A 25,259-nucleotide genomic window follows, 5' to 3' on the forward strand; every position below is an offset into this window, starting at 1 on the left:
ACCTGAAACTCCTGATATTCTACATATAGCCTCTTTAGTCAATAGAACAGTTCAGTTAGTGTTACTGACCGGGGTAAGGATCTCAATATCTGGCCCAAAGTAATATTGCAATCATTCATTATAACGATTGTTACACTAAAATTTTACAAGAGATGGAAAAGAAGGGACAAGGGGGATCCATCTCTAGTATGTAAGTGTTACAATATGAAACCATTTGACTATAGGGTGTTGCAAACTTTTTGTATCACAAAATTAATCAAGAGACTAAGACAATGAGGACTTGTTTACAATTTGTACTTATTGTTAACAGCTGAGAAGTTTCTGAAGAATCTGTGGTTCATAAAACATTCAGTATTTTTTTAAACAGCATTCTAAACCACGTGTCAGTGTCGGGGGGGCAGGAAGCAAAGTACAGGAGAAGTTGCACAGATGAATTTCACCTTTCTCCATTGGTGACCTGGGTAGAAGGAGAAACAAAAAGGATGACTCAGTAAAACTAAAATGTACATCTAAACCACCAGTAATTGTACATGACAGACAAGGTGGGTGAGGTAATATTTTATTGGACCAGCTTCTGTTGGTGAGAGAGACAAGCTTTTGAGCTCCACAGAACTCTTCTTCTTTTCCCATATCTGAAGAGCTATGTAAGCTCAAAAGCTTGCCTCTCTCACCAAAGAAGTCGGTCCAATAAAAGATATTTCCTCACCCACCTTGTCTCTCTAATATCCTGGATCAACACGGCTACAACAACACTGCACACAATAATTCTGTCTGTCTGATAACCAAAGGTGACACAATCCATTTGTGAAAGTACATGTGTGTTAGTTAAGAGTTCTGTTCACATCATCTGCTTGGTTTTTTTGTTTTGTTTTTTTTTAAAAAATACAGTTTAAGATTGCAGGATCAGAGCCTCTGTACTCCAAATTATTCACATGCTTAACTTCACACACTATGTGCTTGATTCTGTACCATTCAAGTCAATCAGAGTTTTCCATTAACTTGAATGTGAGCAGGATCTTGCCCTATGAAATCATTTGGGACTGCTCACATCACAAAGTTAAGCATGTGAGTAACTCCTTGTAGGATTGGGACCATAATGCTTCTCAGTGTTGTAAGTCAGACTTCCATTGTCAGCTCAGCATAGGAATGTCCTGAATACAGCTACATCTGTGCCAGAAGACCAAGTTAAAGCACAGAACTCCCCAACTCAGTTAGAGCCTTGATCACGTCCACACAAGTTGTATTTGTGTTCTATCTCCAGTCATGGAACAGGGTTAAGCTACAACCCACATTTAGCCATCTTGTAAAGGGATCAGTAGAGAATCATATTGTAACTATATATGCAGTTGGACAGGTCTACCATGTTTCTAAAACTCTATGGATCATGTTGCCGTAATATCTGAACACCTTACAAATATTAATTTATCCTTCTAACATCCCAGTGAGGTACTGTAAGAACTTCTCCCATTTTGCAGGTGAAGAACTAAGGTAAGGAGAGACTGTGACCTGCCCTCAATTTAGGAATAAAAACTGGATTTCCAATTCCCTAAATCCCAGTTCAGTGCCTTAACCCCCAAAACCATCCATTCTCTCTTGCTTTGATCAATATGCAGTCTTGATGATGGTTGTATGGCTATCGCAACTAACCTATCTGGGATGATTTAGAGGTCCAAATACAAGTCAAAATCATGAATGAGATTTACAGTTTATAGTTTGGGTTTTTCAAAAGAGCCTAAGGGAGTTAGGCACCCATCTCCTTAGGTTCCTTTGAAAATCCCAGCCTGATCTTTGCCCTGGTCTAAAAGGTGAAATGTATGAAAATTACTATGAAGGGTTCTTTGTCAGCATGTATCATTTAGATTAAGAACCCTAGAATTTCAGCAAAATGTTGATTATTCTTCGGATTGGGCTCGCCAAAGTTAGTGAGATGTTCAGTGATGATAAAGGAGTAATTAGGAAACCCCTTCTGAATTTGGGAAGAAAATTTTGGCACATTCTCTGTAAGAGCAAAAACCACATACATAAGGGGCCAGGACCATCTTTTTGTTCTGTGTTTGTACAGAACCCTAGAACAATGGGGTACTGGTCCATTAGTAGGCCTCCTAGGCACCATGGTAACACAAATAACAACAAGGGAGATATCTGACATTAAATTATGAGCATATTTGTTCTGAGCAGTTAAATGCACAGAGATCCCAATAGATACATATTGTTGCTGTTACCTGAAATGCTTTAAACTCCGACAATTCCTAAAATGGCTTTAATTTCAGCTATCAGTTTTGGATCCTGGAAAAAGATTACAAATATTTACAAGAGAGAATCAAAGAAAGGAAATTGCATAGTATTTGAGCAGGGAGCTTCTATAAGCTAAATTCTACAGCCTGTGTTACACAGGAGGTTTGACGAGATAATTATAATGGTCCTTGTCCTGAAGGGCTGGAAGACCTGTGGCAGTTTGCCTGGGAGAGGCTTGCTGCAAGAGTTCATACTTTATTCTGCAAACTCAAAGTGATAACACGTTTATATAGAAATTTATTTCCAAAAGATTAATATCCTATCTGCCTGTATTATGTCCTTGCATTTTGAATGTACCCACTTATGTGGTATCTGAGTAATGAGAAAAAAATAAAATGCATAATTAGTCGAAAATACCCCAATTCTATATTTCAGTTATACGCTCATATGAACATATTAAATATATGGATGATAATAGAAGTAGCATTAAAGGATAAATCATTATTAAAATTGGATGGGGGACCATTTTAAAGGGAGGGTATGTGTCATGAGAGCCAACTGAGTAATTTAAAATAAGAATATTTGACAAATTTTAATACTTTCTCTGAGTTGTCTGTGAGTCTTAAATTATTTTTCCAATTTCTGTGAATAATTCTTAGTAGGTCGCTCCCAAGTAGCTTTTTCCAAATATTTGATTTTTGAATTTTGAAATTTGAACTGTTTTGACTGGACAGAAGTCACGTTGCACACTTCTGTCTCCTGACTGGATAAGCATAACGCTTAGAACTTGCAGAAATTGCTTTCTGACACTGTTCTCCAATATTTGCTTAAAATTAACGGTCTCTGTGATTGTCTGCCTGAATATTCAGCAAAAGCAAAAATCAAAAGGAGTTGGAGGGCTTAGTCAAAGGAAACTTGTTTAAAAGTTGGAATGAATGTCCACAGAACGTAATTTGCCCAGCTCTTCCTCTTTCCATGTTATTATTCAGACCTCTCTGCAATTATACAGATGCAGTTTTCATTTGTAATCCTTAAAACTCCTATTTTGGATATCCTAGAAGAATCTTTAGCACAAAGGGAAAATGTTGGATGCAAGCTCAAGCAGATTTAAACATATCTTTTAGATTAAATAAATTCTCTATGCATGCATATACACACACACACACACACGTACGTATATATATTGCTGTAGAGTATATCATCTAGGCAAAATTATTGCTTCTTCACACACAGAGCCATTCTAGGTTGCTGAACATTCGATTAAAATGTATATATTGACATTTTCCATGCGTGCCTTTAATCAAGAATATACCCTTGAAATACATGAAAATAGTGAGATACCTCTACCCCAAAGCATGCCTCATGTTGTTCAGCTTTGCAGCACTTTTGTACCATGCCAGTAAAATCTGTAAAGATTTTCTTTAGCTGTTCATCTGTTACAGTGGTCTTTAGTTTAATGAGGTTGACAAGAAATCTGAAACAAACACAAAATACAGCAAAGTAAAATTAATACTAGTTATTGTGACTTGAGTTACCAATTTGTAATATCACATTTCCCTGATTCCTGTGCAGATCCAGGGCCTGTTGTGGCTTTACAATATGCTCCATATGGGCCTGAGCTGATGTTCAGTGAAGTTTAAGGGAGTTTTTCCATTCATTCCAATGGACTTTGGATCAAGCCTAAGTGCGGAATATAATAAAACTATGCAGAGGAAACTTTAAATAACCACCAGCCCTGCTTCTGCCACTCCACCTACAACTCCAGCCTCATGACACTGTTTGTCCACTGCTCCCACAACCACCTTCATCCCTTTTGCAACATTGCCCCTATGTCTGGAACAGACTTCTTGCACAGACTGGCAAAAAGCCACCATCAAAGTCCCTCTTTAAGACCTAACTCTGCTAGGATGACTATGTGAAACTGGCCAACATAGACCCTTTTTAGTATTCAGAGAAAATAACACCTTACTTAGCATAGCACAGCTATGTATTGGCTCATGCTGAATAACCATGTCCTCTTATTGATGTTATCACTGCCTAAAGTCGTTCTCACATGCTGCTGGATCCTAAAACATAGAAAATTCTTCCTCTTTAACAAACAAAAAAACTAAGCTATATGACAGGTTTCAGAGTAGCAGCCGTGTTAGTCTGCATTCGCAAAAAGAAAAGGAGTACTTGTGGCACCTTAGAGACTAACCAATTTATTTGAGCATGAGCTTTTGTGAGCTACAGCTCACTTCATCGGATGCTCAAATAAATTGGTTAGTCTCTAAGGTGCCACAAGTACTCCTTTTCTTTAAGCTACATGAGTTGACCGTGAGGTGAATTAACTGGACTATTGGAAATTATTGCTCAAAGTTTCAATGCAATGGGTCAGATGCTCAGGTGGGGTATACTGGTATAGTCAGCTGACTTACACCAACTGAGAATTTGGCCCACTGAATGCCTACAATTGTGAAAATAGGAGCTGCAAAGCCCTGGCTAGGTATAAAATTCATCACATTAGTAAATGATGATGTGTTGACGACTCGCTGGTAAGACTACCATAGTGCTATTGTAGCAAATGATTCCACAGTGTGTATGGAAAATTTTAGAGACAAGGTTTGGGCGAGGTAATATCTTTTATTGGACCAACTTCTGTTGGTGAGAGACAAGCTTTCGAGCCACACAGAGCTCTTCTTTAGGACTGGGAAAGATACTCCCAGCATCATACAAAATGCATGGTGGAACAGATTGTTTAGAAATGAGCAGTTACAATACGTGCAAGGGACCATTCAAGGTAGAGTGGCCCATTAACACTTAGCAATCATAGGACAAAAAGAGGGGGTTAGCGGGTTACAGATTGTTGTAATCAGCCATAAATCCAGTGTCTCTGTTCAGTCCATAATTTTTAGTGTCTAGCAGAGTAATGAATTGAAGCTCCCAGGCTCGTCTTTTGAAGGTGTTGTGCAGGTTTCCTTTGAGGCTGAGAACTGAGAGGTCAGATAAGGAGTGATCGCTGTGTGAAAAGTGTTCACCCACAGGTGATAGTGTGTTTTTTGTGTCTTATCATTTTCCTGTGCAAGTTCATTTTGAGAGCGTAGTGATTGTCTGGTTTCACCCACCTTACATTTTGCTGTGACTCTGGGAGTACCTTTCCCACACCTGAAGAAGAGCTCTGTGTGGCCCAAAAGCTGGTTTCTCTCACTAATAGAAGTTGGTCCAATAAAAGATACTACCTCACCCACCATGTCTCTCTAATATCCAGGGACCAACATGGCTACAACTACACTGCATATGGAAAATTATGTTAAACTGTGACTCTCCTTCTCTATCAGAGCTTAATCCTAAAATCTGCTGTGAATTAGCAGACAGACATCTTACGTTAGCTGTTTTATATGCTGTGTTTCAGCGGGAGCAGTGCACAAATCTTCATGGAAGGTGAACAGTTCAGGGGTGAATTGAGGGGGCTTGTAGCTTTCATCAGCTCCCATCTTGGTGAAACATGGTCTCCTGTCAGCATATGAGTCATCACAGCAGTGTGTGACTTTTTCATTTATAGGTGTAGCCTCCTGTCTCATGCACATATCCTGAATCACCATGCTCAGCTGAACAAAGAAAGAGGAAGAGCAACAAAACAAGGTTCACAGCACTCTTAGCTTTAATGCTAATAAAAGCAATGCATGTTCCTAATGTTGCAATAGTATAGGCAGGGGTGCTGGCAGCTTTCACTTCTTGTTAAGCAGAGCTCCCATGAAAACAGAATGAAAACATTCAGTCATTCTGGAACTTCTCAGACTTAGACAAGTGATTGTCCTAGACAAAAGTTGCCCTTTCTAAATCATGGTCTCTCCCATTGGGTGCTCTTTGCTAGTTTCACAAGTGGCATCACTTCCTAGCAAGATGAGCCCACTGCCAGATCTAGACCCTTGTTCAGAAATGCCTAAATCTTTAAACTGCTTTCAGATAAAACCTATTTCACAATGTCTTCATGGTAACCAGCATTTGGGGAGCTCATCTCCATTGCAAATGGGGCAGATTTCCACCTATGCATTTGGAAGCCTAACTTTAGGCTTCTATTTAAAAAAAAAAAGATATTGGCCAATGTCTCCATGAGAGAGCGTACTTTGTACTTCCTCCTTAACAGGATGTTGAACCTTCGAGAACAATATTGATGCTCTCTCTGCATTTGGGCAGAATACCTAGAGTTGTAAAGGTGCAGTACACAGAAAACACATCAAAAAGAAAGCTACAGTAAAGAAAGAAACGTACTCACATGGTCTTCTAAACAAGGTATGTGTCTAGCTTCAGGTTGCTGGCAGCACTTGCTACCAGCGGCTGCCATTTTCTTTGAGATTTCAATCAATGTTTCAGGTGACACTTGAGGCATTTTCCTGGTGTAGCAGCCAAGGATACTGAAATAAAAAATATTCTAGATTGTTCAACTATGAAGAAAATTTTTAAATAAAGCACCTCGATAGGGCTGTTCAATGAAATACAAATATATCGGTCCAAAGCTGAACTAATTTTTTGCATTCTTAGCCGTAGTAACAGAAGCAGCAATGAGTCTACTATTACATACACTATGAAAGCCTACATTCCTGTTCATACCATAACTTCTAAACACTCTTCTTCTTAACTGGAATAATGGCATCGTCTGCACTGCCAGCTGAACAAACGCTAATGGTTAAATTGTACCCTTGTCTTATTCATTTGGGTCTGGAGAATTTCACCTTTATAAAATCCCGAACATTCACTATATAAACATGGAACCATTCCAAAACAAAGAAACATACGCTTTTTGGAAGTCATCTTCTCCCACGCTCGCAAGGAGATCACAGTTAGTTTTTACTATTTCCTGAGTCTCTTGGATGTGACTCCTGAGTTTCTCTTCCTGCAAGTAAATATAATCATTATTAGAGGCAGGTTATTTATCTAAGGCTCTCATTAGAGCGTACACCCAACTCACAAAGGAACTCCTATCTATCCCATTTAGGCCCTTTCTATTCATAAATATTGTATCATTTCTGAGGTACACCTATGGCCCTCATCACCAGTGTGTCTGAGACCCTTGCAATCGTTATTGTATTTGTCCTCACAACACATCTGTGCGGTAGGAAAATATTCTCAACATACAGATGGGGACCTGAGTCACAGGCAGTCTAAGTGACTTGCCCAAGGGCATGCACCAAGTCTGTGGCAGACTAGGGAACTGAATGTTATATCCTGAGTCACAGACTACTGCCCTAACCACTCTATCATCCTTCCTCTTGAGAATGACCTTTGACTTGTAGGAACTTGTTCATTATTCAGAATTATTCACTCCTAATGTGAATGTTCATTTAGACAGTATACATCGTATTTCCTCTGTCTATGAACGTTTTTGTGAAAATATTTTTGCTCACACAGACATCTGTGAAAAGTGAACAGAAGGTTCACAAATGCTATAGAAGCAAATAGATGGGTTTTAAATGGAAAAAAGTGTTTGTGCACCACTTTAGTTTTAATGCAGTTTTGTCCAGGTTTGCAAAATCATAGAGCCATAGATTTTAAGGATCAAAGAGAATAGTATAACCATTTATTTTGATGTCCTGCCTATCACAAGTATAGAATTTCACCCAGTAATTCCTGCACTGAGTATAACAACTTGTGGTTGAACTAGAGCATATTTTAGAAAGACATCCAATCTTGTTTAAAAGTCTCCAAGTAATTAGCAATCTATTACCCAAGGATGTAAATTCTTCCAATAGCTAATTATTCTCACTGCAAAAATTTGCAACTTATTTTCAGTTTAAATTTGTATAGCTTCATCTTCCAGCAATTGACTCCAGTAGCACTGTAAAAGGAGCTTATGCAAGTTGTCACCTTCTAACAAATCCACTTCCATTCTGTCTAGTTAGACTGTCTCACTGACTGGTAAGCTCTTTGGGAGAGAGACTGTTCATATACATTTGTACAAGGCCTAGTACAATGTCCCTGATCCCCACTGGGGCCACTGCCATTGCTGCCATTAGTCCTATTAGGTTAGCATAGGATTTTGAAAGTGGATTCAAATCCATCCATTGACGGGGATGGGAGGGGAGGAAACGCTTTGACTTACTACATACAAGATGTCTGGAGTTTTGTTTTATTTTTGTATCTTTTTATTAAACCAATTTAGTGTTAGTAAAAGTTACAGGGCTTTTAACTTTGGAGATTGTTCAATGGATTAAAAAGAGAACAACAAAATTAAAGGCAACATATGTTGTTCTACTAACATGCCTTAACCCTCAATTTGAGGGACCGTTTCTGGAATGACAGAACTATCCATCCTATCAAAGAATCATAGAATCATAGAATATCAGGGTTGGAAGGGACCCCAGAAGGTCATCTAGTCCAACCCCCTGCTCGAAGCAGGACCAAGTCCCAGTTAAATCATCCCAGCCAGGGCTTTGTCAAGCCTGACCTTAAAAACCTCTAAGGAAGGAGATTCTACCACCTCCCTAGGTAACGCATTCCAGTGTTTCACCATCCTCCGTGTTCACTGAATCTTTAGCCCCTCTGCAGAAGTTAACATATAAGATGTGTCTGTGAGGTTGCTTTTTTGATGTGCATACATGTCCATTAGAACTTAACTTAATGATCTCAGTCATTTTACATGGGCTCGGGGTGCTTTATGGAGTTACTCTAATTCTTCATTCATTCATTCCAGAAAACCATAGGTCTTTGTCATGAATGACAAACACAGAAATGCTATGTCATCTATGCAAATCCCAACTAATCCCCTTTATTAATCCCCACTAAATCCCTAACCATCAGAATCCTATCGGTCACAATCAACTCATGAGAGTTCATCACCAAAACATTCTAATGTTTTCCTGTTATGTGTGATTGAACAGTAGAACTTACTGCGTGACTGTAACATTCAGAAGCACTCTCTTTTTTGCAGCACTCTTTCAGGATGGATTCGTAGCCCTTAGCAATCCGCAAAAGCATCGGACTAGAGAACTCAGGATGCCTTCTCGAATATTCATAAAGAAATCTGTAACATGAAAACTGCCAACATTAGAGTTTAAGAATGTAGTAGCCTCTCACAAGTAACATGATTACATGCTTGTCATGGGTACAATTTTTCCCAGTTTGGCTACAGTTCTCCTGTGCACAGGTGGTGGAGCAGCAGCCTGACTAATAGAGTACAGTTTTTGGAGCTATAAGAACAGTCTGTCAACATGGCTGCTGATGGAGAAGCTGCGGCCCAGGAACAAAAAAAACTTTAAAATTAGATATTACAGATGAAGCACATGGAACTCCTGAATGTAAAGGAATCTCATGCCACTGACAAACTGAAGAGAAGCACTGATGACCTGCAATTTATCTTCAAAAGGATGGTGGTAAACACAATATGTCGCAAAATGTGGGAATTACAATAGAGGAAAATGGATAGAATTTCAAGATGCCATAAGCAATAGGTCAGCCACTCAAAGAACCAGACAAAGGAATCTCTCCATTATATACTTGATTACAATACTCTGCAGGACAGATCCTCAGGTGGTATAAAATGACATAGTTCAGAGACGTCACCAGCAGGACATCTGGCCCTTTATATTTTAGTCATTTCAAATAAATCTACTTCTGGCCTATCAGTCCCTCTGTGTACATACAAACGTAATGAGCTAAGGCTATACACAAGAACATGTGACATTTGCTATACGTACTCTGCCATGAAGACATCTTGCCCTGCAGTAAAGGGTTTGCACACCTCCTTGTCTTCTATGTACTTCTTAGCTAGCAAGGGCAAGCCTTCAGGTGTGTCATCAAACTGTGCCCTAACAACACACTCACTTCGTTCCACCACTGGCTTCTCACAACAATCTTTTATTTTACTGGAGAAGATGTCTTGTTTAGAGCAGATATAGTTCACAACCTCTGCCTGCAAAAGGAATGATACTGTGTCAGTTAAAAGGCCTTTATAAGCAACTACTTATTTTTAGTTTCCCAGTTGCTTTTCTTTTTCCAGTTTTGAGGCCAAAGTCAGAGCTGAGCTTGCCAATTTGTTAAGGAAATGGGAGACTCACTAGAGAGGGGAAACAGTTTTTTCAGGAGGCTATACCAGAAACTCCATTAGGCTGCTTTCTGCCTAGTGAAGAGCAGCCAGAGCTAATGGAGTTCCAGCTGTAAACACTGCTGTCTGCTGAAACATGGTTGGAGCCATGGCAACCCTGGGCCAGCATGGGGTGGTGATGTCCCTTCCTTTGTCATTAGAAAGCTAGAGGGGGTGAACAGCCAGGAGAGTTTGTGCCCACTAGAACACATGCCTCTCCAGTACCCAGAATAGAACCCGAGATCTCTGAGTCTCCCCGTTCCTCCGCTGTCAGCAACTATCAATGAAACCCACTGGCAAAGTGTCCCATCCCCCAAACTGATTAATGACCTACTACTACTACTATCAGTTACTCCATAAATTCAAGTGGCAGAGGTCTTTGAACTTTGCGGTGAAAAGTTCCAATCCAACATGACAAACTATGTTTAAAAAATATTAACATGGAAAAAATAGTATGTAAGTGTCACGTAATTAAAGACTGTATTATAATACATATACACAAGCAGGCCAAATTGAGGTGGCACAGGCAAATTTATTCCTGGCATTTCCTAACTTTTTTGAATGTTTGACTTTGCAACCTTACTGTTCTTTTAATGTAACAGATCAAGAGCTGGTGTAAATTGGCCAAATTTACACTAGCTGAGGATCCAGCTCTGACTTTTTAAGGTGCCAACCAGCCAAGAGTGTATAGGTGTATCATTGTAAGGGAACAGGCAGCGTTCTGATTTTTTCAAATATGTCAATACGAAGCAAAAGCAATGTAACTTACCCTGTCATCTGTACATTCGATCATGTCACCAGCACAACACTCCTCATGGACATGTGCGATATCCTTTACAATTTTGGAAATCTCTGAAAATGAAGCCTTAGGAAATTTTTGGCTAATTAAAGCAAGAGTACTATAAAGGGGAAAAAATCAGAAAAATGTCTGATTTAAAGCTCTGTATTGAAAATGAAACTTGCAAGTCATTACAATTTAGGTTACTCTAAATCATGATGGATTGGTTTAAATAAAGCAATTTTAAATCATTTACTTTAATCACGACTTAAATCAGCAAACAGAAGAGCTTGAATTAAATCAGTGATTTTCATCTTGTTTTGTATTTGTTTCCACTCTACCCCTAAAGAAAGTCTCATTGGCTGGTAATCATTAAAACATGTTGATTTGTAACCAAATATAGCATTTACACTAAACTTGGTCATCTTCTGACTAACTAGGAGGATACACTTTATCTATACACATTTATTTAAGCAATTATATAGCTAAATGTACATTTATTCAGAAACTTAATTTTCACATTTTTGATGTTTAACAAATGGTGAATGATGCATTTCTTATTTACAAGAAGCTGATTAATTTTGTATTTGTGATTTGTGTCAAGCTCTATTTGGGTGGAAATTCAAATTCAGTTAAATGCACAAAAACAGCATTTTACCTTGTTTTTTAATTAAATAAAACTAATGATTTTAGAACTAGTATATCTCATTCTCTCACACCTCATTTCTGTTCATAGATTGGAAGAGGAAAACAAGCTTTTCTGCTGTTTGTTTGTTTTTGTTTTTTAACTGCCATTGGCTTCTTAACTTTAAATGACTAGTCAGTGAACTGAACTGAAAACAATATTCTCACTGCACCCATAGAAGAGGATTCTGCTGTAATTTCTTGATTAAGTTTTTCAACAAACTGGTTCCAGGGTCTTATATAGTAACTACTACCAGGTGAGTGGCTTGACTTTCTTAAAATCTTGGCAGCAGCCATGTACTGTTTCATATATATTTTATTTAATCTAAATGTTTTAATAGATTGTAATACATTTAGGCTTTAACATAAGATGCCATAATTTCAAATTTAATTTTAAATAGGATTATTTTTAAAAACTTGTATTTAATTTAAATGAAATACAACTTATTTTTTAATCATTGAATTGTATCCACCCTGCTTTAAATTATGCAGGGTTAAGGGAAATATTTCATCACTGGGAGTCTTTAAATTGGTTCTGTGTGTGTGGCTCTTCTAAAACAAATGCACTAGTTCAACTTCAAGGTACTGGGCTACTTGCAGGAATCACTGGGTGTAATCTGTCTCTTCTGTTATGCGGAAAGTTAGACTAGATCATTAGACGGACCCTCTACTGACCTTAAAATCTATAAATCTGCAACTGAACTACAATTCTGCTGGGGATGGGGCTCCCTTCTGTCTTCTGGAACAGGCTCCGGATTCAGGGACTAGCAGAGGAGGGGGGTTGTGGAGCTATAGGCGCTATAGGCCCCCCTGCAGCACTGCCCAGCTCCAGCTTCTGGCCTCCAACCTGGGCAGGGCCTCTGGCGGGGGGAGGTGGAGCTACCACTTACCTAAGGAGGAGCAGGGGATGGGATGACGGAGAGGGGCAGGGCCTCAGGGGGAGGTGCAGCCCCTCCAATTTCCTGTCTAGCCCACCTCAGCCATCCACACCCCCCCCCAAAGAGGTTGGTGCTGTCCCTGTCCGGATTGATTGATTGATTTTTGTCATTTACAAAAGTGCCCATCACCAAAATCTCCAAGTGTATATATATATATAAATTTGAAGAAAGGTAGATTAAGAACATCAGAGTCTCTGATTCTGAGGTAAGTGACACCATCCTATGCAACTCCATAGCTGAGCAAACAGTTTGGCAAAATGAATTCTAGAGATGGTTAAATCTGCCTTTAGCCCTTTAGCTAGCCTTTCACTAACATTCACCATTAACGTAAAAAATATCATTCTTCCTTAGTGTGTGTCAATATACTAAAACTAACCCACAATTCCATTATATACTGAAATCAATGGGAGCTTAGCAGAGAAGCACAGTAGGAATTGGCCCATAACTGGGAAAACGCTTCCCTGACCTAATCTTTACACTGGATTTCAGAGTGGCTGTCAGTGCTAGTTATTCCTTCTGCAAAAAGCACCTCCATATGCATTAGAAGGAGGAGCATCAAACTCAGCACATGCAAACAAGTTACTGATTTGTTTCTGATGCTTTTCTCTGATGTGTCTTCAGGTCTTATGACAACCACTCGATTTTTATTCTAAAGTAGGGGTCAGAGACTTACTTTGCCTGGAAAGTTCTTTCTCCGAACTTCTTCAGGATTCCACAGATGTAGGTGCACTTCTTGCTCAGAAGTAGGACTCTTTCCTTTATCAAAGAAAGCTAGAGTAATAACAAGCACATTGTTAAACGAAATGATCACATTTCATGGATTACAAAAGAAAAGGCTGGCAGCGCCAGTTTAGAAACACAAAGGGCTCTTTCCTGATTAACTAAAAGTCCAAGCAAACCTAGAGTTCATTAGGCAATCCTTAGCTCCAGCCCTTTATTTTGTGTGTGGGTGTATTGTGCACCCAAATTCTACTACTCGCCTCCTGTGTAAGAAGCACCTTGCTCTGCAAATAGCTCAGTTGATTTGAATGGGACTACACAGCCCTGTGCTCGTAGGACTGTATGCTACTCTCTGTGCCACCTACCTGACCCACCACATTGAAATAACTGGGAGTGAATAATCACTGGGTCTGAGTATTAGTAAAGGCAGAATTTGGCCCATAGCATTCTAAAAGTAGGTTAATGGCTAGATCGTAACTTCCCCATAAACTGTATGTCAAGGGAGATACTCTGCTACAGATCCATACTGGTATCAAATCATGAGAGTGCATGCAGTTGAAAAGAAAGCAGAACCAAAGCTGTTAATGTTTCATGTCCTATCTGCTCAGGGCAGGAAGTACAGTGACTGCTTACCCCTGCATGCCTGGACCTAAGGTGTGTCTTACTCCCCCTTGCACTCCTGTACTGCATGCTGCTCCATCACAGTCTAGACCCAGGCAATAAGCATGTGATTTTTTTCCTAAGGAATGTATATTGCCCATATTTAGTACAGCTGAGCAATAATGATCACGGATTGACAGAATGGGTTGGGAAAGGGATAAAAATCTTGCAAAATTTTTGATGGTAAAAATATATACTCGTATCATGAAATTTCAAAATGTGAAATTTTTCAACCTTCTGACTGTCTGTAACATACTGATTCATTCATGAGCAGATAGTTTTCTGTGAGAGGTCAGGTAGTATTTATTCAGACGAAGATCAGTTTTCACACACAAACATGCAAAAATGTGATTTCCTTCCCCCCGCCCCCCCACCACACACACACACACACACACACACACACATTTTGCTGCATGAAGCCACCCACTTTATGAAAATTTCACAAAAAGCAAACTTTCCAGGCAATTAGATGACCTGGAACATAACTATAACTATTTTCATATAATTTTTATCAATATTTCCCCTGCCATTTTCACACACCACTACATTCAATGCCAGTAATCTGTCATTTGTGTGCATTGCTTTAAAAAAAACAGATTAGTGTATACAGATACGAGGGGGGAGAGAGGCAGATTTTAATTTCAAAATTCCTAGAGATTATTGTAAAAAAACTGACAGAACAAAATTATTTGAAAAATGTTATTAAACAAGATTTGTTTGTGTCCCCTTAAGGTTAAAATTGTTCAATAAACAGAAGTACAGTTAAGAGCAGAAGGAAACTTTTTAATAGTTAGCAATATTTGGTTTTTCACACTGAAAATCTGAATACCTTTCCATCCAAGCAAATGCTAGTGGTGGCCTCTTTGCAACAGTGTTCAATTGCATGCTCAACGTCAACAGCCAGAGCAAGGATTGTGGGGGCATAAAGAAAGGGGTGCCGTCTTGAGACCTCATAAATGTGACTGAAAAGAAAATGCAAAACAATGTGTGTTACAACCAGCAACAAATAGCCTCTAGTCTATAGAAAGCTTTTATAAAACAATTCTATACTAAAACAAACCAGTTCTAGCTCTGGTAACTACCAATGATACATGCCCAGTTCTCAGCTGTATTGCAGATTTTTGTGTGAACTCCTTACATTTTCAGCTGCTCAGATTTTTGTTAACATTCTTTATTCGTTTATTTATTTGGGGGGGCAAAACTTGCAAAATTCCCTGATTTTTTTTAAAGGGAAATAAACAAAAAAAAACCCTTTTAAAGAGGTTTTTGGGGAGAGCAGACTGCAGCTTTTCTCTCTCTCTTTTTAACATTTCCCTGTCTCTCTTCAGTAACAAAATGAGAAAAGGAACAAGGGGCGGGGTGGGGGAGAGAGAAATCCAAAAACCAGAAATGAAGGGGGGAAAGGTTTGCCAAAAAGCAAGATTTCAAAGAAAATTCTCAAATGAAAAAATTCAATCCAGTCTAGCAACTACATTCAGTGACCTAGTCGAGTGTTCACAATGTGTGTGTGCAGCGGTTTCCGCACACACACAGAGGCAGTTTTTCTAAAATGTGCTCCTGTGTGGCAGGATAGCACAGGCAGCATGGTGAACACTGCTTTTCTCCACGACTAAAAATATCTAATATAAAATCAATGTTCTTACTGTGCCATAAACGACTCTTTGTTTTCTTGGAATGCCTTGCACATTACTTCAGGCTCGGGTCTTTGATATGGAGGAAGGAACCCTGGAGAAGAATGTTTGAATGACAGGAAACACTGATTTCTTTCGGGGTCAGCTTTGCTACAGCAGTTGGCCATTTCACCATATGCTTCATGAAGCCTGGTTATTTTGCAGATTTCATCCAGGACAATAGTAGGCTATAGGAGAAAATACATTGACTAGGGTCAGAGTTAAGGTTGTTCATGGAATGTCTGATGTAAATTTTCAGTCATCTAGATTTTTATAAAATACATCTAATCTGAAAAGAATTAGAATTCATGAGCCGGAATCTCACCTGGTGTACATTGACACAGCTCCATTGACTTAATTAGAGTTATGCCAATTGAAATCACCTGAAAATCTGGTCCTATATTTATATTACTTTAATTTACCATTTTAATGCTTTATTATTGGGATGGATTCACTGGAGGTTTGACTTAGTAGGCTCTAGAACAAATCCTGCTCACCTTATGCAGGTAGCCTCACTGAAGTCAATGAGCATATGTGGGTGAATTTGGGAAGCAATTGTTATTCCTATAGTTAAATATTAATTTGGGCAGCCTTTGAGATGAAGCCATAGGTTTCCTGTTAGTTGAATTACCAGTTAGAATCAGCTAGAATACAGTTCCAAACTGGCACATTAACTATAGTGCTGCCTATGAGCATATGTTAATGTGGCTGAGCCCAAGTTGCAAATTTCAGGTCTGGTTCCAAATTTCAAAGCATTCAGAATTCAGGGGTTTTCAAACTGGCATTGACTTGACTGGGCAAGCATCTGTGGAAATTTAATGCACTCAGGCTAAACATTTTCAAAAGTGCCTAAGGGCCAGATTTTCAAAGTTATTTAGGTACCTGAAGATGCAGAGATGCTTAGGTGCCTACTACTGGGATTTTCTAAAATGCCTAAGTAAGCTAAATACCTATATGCATTTTAGACACCTAAGCATCTTTGAAAATCTGAGCAAAGACTTAAGACCCTGCATCCCATTGAAAATGAATGGAACATAGGCTCGTAAGTCATTTAGATGCTTTTGGAAATCCCACTCTCAAAATGTAAGAGAATCAAGCACCATGTTTCAGAATATATATACAATGGAGAGTAGCTCGCTAGCAGTATCAAAACCTGAGTGTCTTAAAGTTTTGTGATGAAATACCAATAAGTGATTTTGGTTCACTATTAAAGATTGCTACTGAGTGCTTTATCATAATGCTGTATTTGCAGTGTAAACAGAGAAGAATCACAATAACAATGGACTCTTTGCCTACCACTGGTTTCAAACACTCCGGGTCCTGCTCATTGGCAACACACTTGTGTGCAAGATCCATGACATCCTTCACCTGTTTAGCTATCTCTTCATAAGGGCACTTGTAGAGATACTGGGCAAATGTGATCAGGGCACTGAAACACAAAGCATATTTTTAAAGATGTAGATAAGGGGGGGAAAAAAAACTTCCCTGAAGTGCTAGTCTTCTTCTGGATTCAGAGACTTTGCTGGTATCTTTGGTAACCAGACAGAGAACCACTGAGTGAAAGAGGCAGGCAAGAAGTTTGCTGTAGGCTCAACAAAATTAGTGAGGGCCAGATGTTCCAGGGGCCTCAGTACCAGTGTACACAAACTTGTATGCACAATCGTGCAAATGGCTGAGAGCAAAAATTGTGCATTCAAATGTCAAACAGATGCCTAAACTGAGAAACCACATAATCGTATTTCCACAATCAGTATCCTTCCTTGTCCATTCCTCTTCCTAGTGTATGGTTTATCTTAACACTTCTCTAGCAAGACCATGACATAGACTATAAGTGCCTCAGATCATGGACTTTTCTTCTGTGTGTTTCCTGGAACTTGTACCCAGCACACCTGTAGGTGCTATAAGTTAATTATTATTGTCATTGTTGAATAATGAGATCTTCTGTTATCTCCATCATGCCTAAAAACCACATAGGTCAAGCTGACTTGTCTCAAATAAACATCCTTTTGATCTATAAATGTGACTCCTTCAGTCATCCAGAGGGAATCACACTACCACACTACTCTTAGGCCCTACCGGGTCACTGAGGGACTCTGACTAAATCTTGCAAGGAGCAATGTATTGTGTTGCCACAAGGCTAGACAATGATACTGTCGCTCACTCCTGAGCATCAACCAAATGTAGGATTGTGACTGCTTCAGCAAGCAAGTTTTATCCATATATTATCTAACTGGACATTTAGAAGGTTAAAATTTCTGTCACATTCTTTGTTTATATGTCTCGTGTATTCTATTGATTCATCTTGATGGGGTTTTTTGGCCAACTAAAAATGTAAAATGATGAGGATGATTATCACTACAGAACATAACTCGAATGGTCACTTACGCTCCTTTAAAAACATCTTCTTTTAAATCGTTGAAACGGTGGACAATCTCACTCTTGTGTTCTGAGTGGAAAAAGAAAAGAGAACAATGAGGATCATTTTTTACATTAGCTATGTATAGAATCGTGCCCCTATAGCGAATATATTCTGGGCATTTGGGGTGGGATTTTCAGACATGTTCACCATTAACCTAACTCTTGAACTCAATGGCAATTTTCCCACTGATTTCAGAGGGATCGGAGAAAGGCCAATGCTGAGCACTTTAGAAATCCCACCACTTGCTAACCTGCATTTCTGCTAACCCTGTATTCTCCCTCTCTCTAATCTCATCTCATCTGGCCCACCTATTCCACTTGCCATTGGCTACCCTGGCCTCTTACATGTGCTAATCTATCCTAAGTAAAATATTCCCACCACTGGCATTTTTCTGATTTAGTGTTTAACTGCATAAGTATGTTCCTATTTCAAGTATAGGAAATAACTACCATGAGTATGTCTACACTTCAGTGTAGACACTACCTGTGCCGACAGGCTGGGTTCTCTCATTTGCATAGATAATCCACCTCCCCAAGAGGTGATAGCTCAGTCAACAGAAGAATTTTTCCATTGACCTAGGGCTGTCTACACAGCGACTTAGGCTGGAATAACTCTGCCACTCAGGGATGTGGATTTTTCACACCCCTGAGAGACATAGTTATGACAACCTAATTTTCTAGTGTAGACCAGGCCTATAACTATTGGCAAGTGTGGACTTTCAATGACAACCATTGTACTATTCAAACTAGAGATGAGATGAGGACGATACATTTTGGTTTGGGGATCTGTTGGAAGAGTTTTTATTTTGCAAACTCAAAATTAAAGCCAGGTTGGGTTGGATTCTTGTTCCACTGTATGCAAATCGCCATTGTCCTCAGTGAGTGGAAGTGTCATATAAAAGATTTCAGTTTGGCCTGTCTGCAGTGAATGTAGCTTATGATTATACAGCATTGTTCATTCCAAGGCTCTTTGCAAGGTGTGTGCATAAAGCAATCATTCATCTACCACTGTACTTCATCCACCTCTGGGGTGGAACTTGGCAGCCATTCTGCCCTAATAACACTACTCGGTGATTTTTTTGAAGCAGTGAAGAACAATTACGCTAACTGAAAGTAAAAGAGAGACTTTCACTAGATAAAACGTAATTACTACAGGCATTATCTGGAAGGATATTGCTTCAGGCCTACCTAAGATTATGGGATTTCTGCATTCCTTTTTGGGGTGTGATTCTAAGCCTCCTGAAGTAAGTGGTAATTGTTTCATTAATTTCCATTGACTTTGGATCATGCCTTTAAAGTTCAGTTATGAAATGGCAAAATTAACTTCAACCAGTCACCAAAACAATTATAAAATACAAGGTTTGCAAAGACAACATGAAAGCAAGTAGCTAATATAAATCTTTCTTACCTGCATCTCTAGCAGATCTTTTCAGATCTCTGGATATAGCAAAACTGAAGAGGAAAATAAAAGAAATAAATGCTAGCCACTTCATGGTTGCAGCTTATTTTCTGGGGATGAATTATTCAGGAATGGTAGAAAGACTGATGGAAAGAGCATTGATTAATATACTCTTCTCAGGCGGTGTCTGTAAAAGATTAACCATACACTAGACACTATCCATTTGGCCTGAAGATTACAAAATGGGAAATATCCTTGCCAAAAATGAATTTGATAAAATTATTTGCTTATGAAGTTTGTGACCTGGAACTTTTTGTTTTGAAGACCTGGTAAATTCATTAGCTTTCCAACACCCAGACAGAAAAAGATTTGTGTAAATTACCTTCTCAAATGACATAAAAGGGATTTAAGGGATCTTTATTAATGTATCATTTAGCCTAATCCCATAAACATGCATATTCGTAGCTAATATTTATACAAAAGTGATCTGAACTAATGGTGTGCAGGTAATGGTTTGGCTAGCTAGGAATATTAAGTTCAGGAATTAATCTGTAATTGCAGCTATCTAATAAACTATTTTGAAATTAATTATTTTTATAAAAGATGAGGTACCAGACTCATCAGGAAGCACAGATGCTTTGCACTGCTCCAATGACGGACATACACTGGACACTTAAGATGTATTTATGGTTGCTTTGCATGAGTAGAGTAGCAGAAAGAAGTCAGAGCTGCTGGTGAATCTGATTCTCTATTTGGCTAAAGAAAAATATCACAGGTTGATGTGACACATTGATTGATTGATACATTGATTCCACATTTAATTGGCCCCAGAATTCTCAGAAAAACAAAAACTAAAGATGTGGAATGACATATCCTGTGCTTGTATTCATATTCCAGGACACTTATGGAAACAAAGATGAAACTGAACCTTAGAATGTATATGTCCCAAGGGAGAAAGAGCCCCATTTCAGACAATGTATCTCTGTTGTCTAGAAGATGGGGATTGACCCTTCCCCATTGTGTAGGACCAAATAGCAGCCCACAACTTCTGGGAGATGACCTGAGGTAACATCCAGGAGGAAAACTGGTCAAATAGTAAAAGATGTGAGTTGTGCAGTTTTGACGTGAGTTTGAGTTCTACATTTCATGGGTTTGAGTTATTCCTGATGATCTGAACAACTGGCAGAGAGTTGTGAAAATGTTTGCAAGTCGCTAGTTTTAACACACATCAAAAAATGATTCATCCCAGGAGTGCTTTATTTCTTATTCACGATTCTCCCATTTTAAAAAATGTCATTCCACTAGTCAGAGAGATTTGGGGCCCAACCATGCAATAGGAATGATGAACAGTGATCGGTTTGCAAAGAGTTTTATGACTGACTGACGCATAGGCTGAAAAATATTTGTCCAAACTATTCAGTGAGTATTTTTGAATAAGAGAGCTAGACTGTCAGATGGTGTAAATTAGCAAAGCTCCACGGTGGGGAATGCAGTGATTTGCACCAGCTGAGGATTTGGCCCATAGTTATTTTAAAATAGGGATCAGTTTATGAATGGAGAAAGGGGCTGACCTCATAACAAATATTATCCACAATGAATAATGCAACCATTCATAGCCCGATTACATAACTGACTTTCTACTGGACCCCTCAACCTCTTTGTTAATCACCCTTTAACTTTCCTCCAGTGAAGTGGTAGTCTGACCTAGAGTGGGCAACCCTTTGATTTTGGCTGGGAGGAATGAAATAAGGCACTGGTGGAAACAGCCTTAAGCATATGCAAAGTAGAAAAAGTAGGAGAGTAGCACACATCATGGATAGGCTTGAAAGAATTAGATTTTGATCAGTAAATGTTGATAAACGTCGACTTCACTGTACAGACACAGCTGACAAAATATGTCCCTCAATAATCATTTAAACTTTCAGATAGGCAAAGGAAGAAAAATGCTCCTTGAAAACTTATTAGAGTTTGATTTATTAAGGCTGTTTACTTTATATATTTTGACAATTTGTCTTTTAACAATTATGAAGATATAACTTTTTGAGACAACTGTCATTAAATAATGATTGACTGACACCCCCTATTGTCTGACACCTCCTGCCCCCAAAGTCTCCTGCAACTGTGAACATTTAAATCAATAAAAATAAAATGCTGAAAAATAAACATTGAAATTATATAAAAAAAGAAAAGGAGGACTTGTGGCACTTTAGAGACTAACTAATTTATTTGAGCATAAGCTTTCGTGAGCTACAGCTCACTTCATCGGATGCATTCAGTGAAGTGAGCTGTAGCTCACAAAAAGCTTATGCTCAAATAAATTGGTTAGTTTCTAAGTGCCACAAGTCCTCCTTTTCTTTTTGTGAATACAGACTAACGCGGCTGCTACTCTGAAACCTGTCATTATATAAAAAAAGTAATTCTGCCAAACCTAGTCACGGATAAATTTAGTGCTTTCTCTTCAGGATTAACATGATGACTGTGCTAAATGCCCATTTGTCAAATGTTCCATATTTGTACAGAAAAGGTAGGAGCTAAAACAGCCAAGCGACAAGCTCTGTGTAATTCTAATGAATATGATCAGCCTATCAATACATCTTCTCCAGCCTCAATCCCAGTCTGTATGCTTTCCTCTCTCATCCCAAAATGGGACTCTGAGCTATCCCTCCTGCTGGGAGTTTTTAACCCCTTAATCTACCCCCATTATCCAAGTCCCTCCTATGATGGGATGTACCAGGGCTTTTCTGCCCCGGGCTGGCGGCATCACCACCCTGACACACCCACATGGAGTGGGAACATCACCTGGGAAATAGGGGCAGCAAGTTTAGGTCTCCAGGCACTGCCTAGAGAACCACTCAGGCCCTGGTACCGGTGGAACCAACAAGACTTAGTCCTCCAACAGCTGGGAGGAGACCCAGCAGGTGAAATAAGAATGCTTGCCTTTTTATTATGAAGTGCTGGGTGGTGCTGGACCAGAACAGAGTTGCTCCCCAGTGCTAACAAAAAACATTCAGGCACTGGTCAGAACCTAATTATTCAATGGCACCTTCAAGTAAAAACCTGTGACAAACTGGCAGTGGTGATGGTGCTGTTTAGAAGGCTAGGTGGCCATTTTTTGTCAAATTTCAATTAAGTGTTACAGGAGTAGCAAAGGGCTTACTCCACACCTTGCTCCTGTAAGCTTTAATACCCCCCTGACTCCTCTCAGTCCTCTTCTCAGCTTCTCTTACTCTCTTACCCTAAAACTCACTTCTCCCACTGTGTGGTGGGGAGTGCTCCCCCTACTGGTCCTGCAAGAACTGAATTGCTCCAGGTGAGCCTAATCAGACAACAAACAGGTGAGCGTTAGGCTGGAGGCAGCTAATTAGAGGGAAGCTCACCTGTGAAGGAACAGATGGGGTTTCTACAAAATCCAGGAGCCTGGCACAGAAGGTAGTAGGTTACAAACTAGGCAGATGGGAAAGGCTGTAGGAAGCTAGGTAGTTGTCACTCCCTGGGAAGAGCAGTCTTGGAGCTGGTACACCCAGAGAAAGGAGTGGAACTAGGAGTTGGTAGGAAGTAGTCCAGGGAAGGAGTAGTGAGGGCTGGGAGAGTAAAGCCCAGAACTGCTGAGCTGAGGGTCCCTGGACTGGAACTCGGAGTGGAGGGCAGGTCTGGGTTCCCCTACCAGCCACTGAGGGAGTGGCATTGGGGCAGTGAATGGCAGACTGCCTAGGACTATTGGTGGACTGAACCCCAGAAGGGGGAACACTAAGTGACCTAGCCAGAGGGCTAAGTCATGAAGAGGATGCTGTGGGTCAGAACCCACAGAGCTAGAGAAGCTGCAGACCAGAGCTGGAGTGACAGCATGCAAACCGTTGATGGGGATGATGACTTCAAGAGCTAATCCCCAGAGTGTCCCAGAGGAGGTACCTGCACAGTGGTAAGTGGAGCATTCCATGACACACTGGAGTAATTTCTGTTAGCCTTCAAACATAATATGATATCCCTTTGGCTATTAAAACCCTTGACTTTTCAACTACTGTCCCCACTACTTTTCTTCCCTTTGCCTTGAGAATGAGGTCTTCTCCCTCTGATTTGACTTGCATTCCTCTAACTCCTTCTGGGATCTTGTGCAGTTGTTACCATCCCCTGCCTTACTCCACTGAAATTTGTTCTCTCGGACATGGTTAGGAAGAAACTTCCCATATGGGCTGGTAATACCATAATTGTCTGCTATTAAGTCTCTTGTAACTTTCTCTGACACACACAGTTCTGGCCATTGTCCAAGACAGGACACTAAACAATATATACCTTGGGTCTGCTCTGACATGGTACTTCCTATATTCCTCTTTTCTTATGTTTTTTTCAGTATTTGCTTAAAATTTTCTGGTTTGGGGAATGTTCCTTCTTGTAAGTGTAAAACTTTAAAACTAATTTTAACTGTTAAAAGTCATTTACCATGAATAGTGTAACAGTTGTTGCTGGGGAGTTACTTGAACTAGCTGCGTTGTTCCGTTCTTTGACCTGCCTTTCCTCTGCACTCCCCTCCAATCCATCCTTCATGCCAAAAGCATCTTCTTCTTCTCTTGTCACTCTGACCATATCAGTCCATCTTCAAACACTGTATGGTTGCTGGTTTCCCCTGATTTTTTTCTCTCATGCTGACTTTCATGATCCTGCACACTTTATCCCTTGCTCTCTTTATCCTTCTTTCTTTCTCGCTCACAATATTCAGCCCTAGCCCGCCTCCCTTTGTATCCATCTCCCACTGTGATTTCCATGCCTTCACTATGCCCCTCGTGCAGATGGTTCCATGCACCAAGCAAACTCTTTGCCTTCGAATTCCTCCTCAAAACACACTTGACTCTTACCCTACTTCCAGTTCCCACTCGCGCACCATGAACTATAGCTGTCTGGATAGTTTGTATTTGAGCTGGTGTGACCCTCTCAGTGGCATGTGTTACACTTCCTGCTCTGTGCCCGTCTACAGAGGTTGCATGTTATTACAGTCCCCAGCTCTAGAGCCTTGGCTCTTTAGTTCAAACTACAGCAGCTTAGGGTCTTACCTCTGATGGTCTCTGGTGCAGTCCCTGGTGTGTCTGCCAAGAAGGCAGCTATCACACTGGTATGTTTCAGTCTATTCTTTTCATAAAGTGCCAACCATAGAGTTGGTGCCCTCCCTCCCCCAAAGTCAATAACAATGACAACAACAGTGATTTGGGTTCTATATAACCCATGACCTAGAGGAAACAGGCTCCACAGGCTATTATCTGGCCCTTTTAAGAACCAGACCATAAAATATATACTTACTCAGCAAAAGACATAAACTAATGGCTCATGTTCCCAAGTCATCCTTGAGTTCATGGGGTTATGAATGTGTCCCTTACATATTGATAGGAATTTCCTGAATAGGTAGGGTTGCCAACTTTCTATTCGCACAAAACCAAACACACTTGCCCCGGCCCTGCCCCTTCTCCAAGGCCCCGCCCCTGCTCACTCCATCCCCCCTTCCATCTGTTGCTCACTCTCCCCACCCTCACTCCCTCATTTTCATCAGGCTGGCTCAGGAGGTTGGAGTGTGAGAGGGGGTGAGGGCTTCGGCTGAGGGTGCAGACTCTGGGTGGTGCCAGGGATGAGGGGTTTGCAGTGTAGGAGGGGGCTCCGGGCTGGGGCAGGCAGTTGGGGTATGGGGGTGTGTGAGAGGGGGTGAGGGCTCTGG

General features: G+C 40.0%; 1 protein-coding gene across 1 annotated transcript; it reads right to left on the bottom strand.

The window, feature by feature from the left end:
• Window positions 1–214: 214 nt before the first annotated feature.
• LOC102935328 (albumin) lies at window positions 215–19,699 on the bottom strand. The gene is made up of 15 exons (XM_007065516.4): window positions 19,571–19,699; window positions 18,130–18,190; window positions 17,041–17,173; window positions 15,718–15,932; window positions 14,904–15,036; window positions 13,368–13,465; window positions 11,064–11,193; window positions 9,909–10,123; window positions 9,103–9,235; window positions 7,011–7,108; window positions 6,491–6,629; window positions 5,599–5,822; window positions 3,577–3,709; window positions 2,223–2,286; window positions 215–457 (listed from the first exon to the last, which is right to left on the bottom strand). The coding sequence occupies exons 1-14, from the start codon at window positions 19,653–19,655 to the stop codon at window positions 2,233–2,235; spliced, it is 1,851 nt and encodes a 616-aa protein (XP_007065578.2). The 5' UTR covers window positions 19,656–19,699; the 3' UTR covers window positions 215–457; window positions 2,223–2,232.
• Between the last annotated feature and the right edge of the window lie 5,560 nt (window positions 19,700–25,259).

This window comes from Chelonia mydas, chromosome 4 (assembly GCF_015237465.2).
Source record: "Chelonia mydas isolate rCheMyd1 chromosome 4, rCheMyd1.pri.v2, whole genome shotgun sequence".
Taxonomy (NCBI): Eukaryota; Metazoa; Chordata; order Testudines; family Cheloniidae; genus Chelonia; species Chelonia mydas.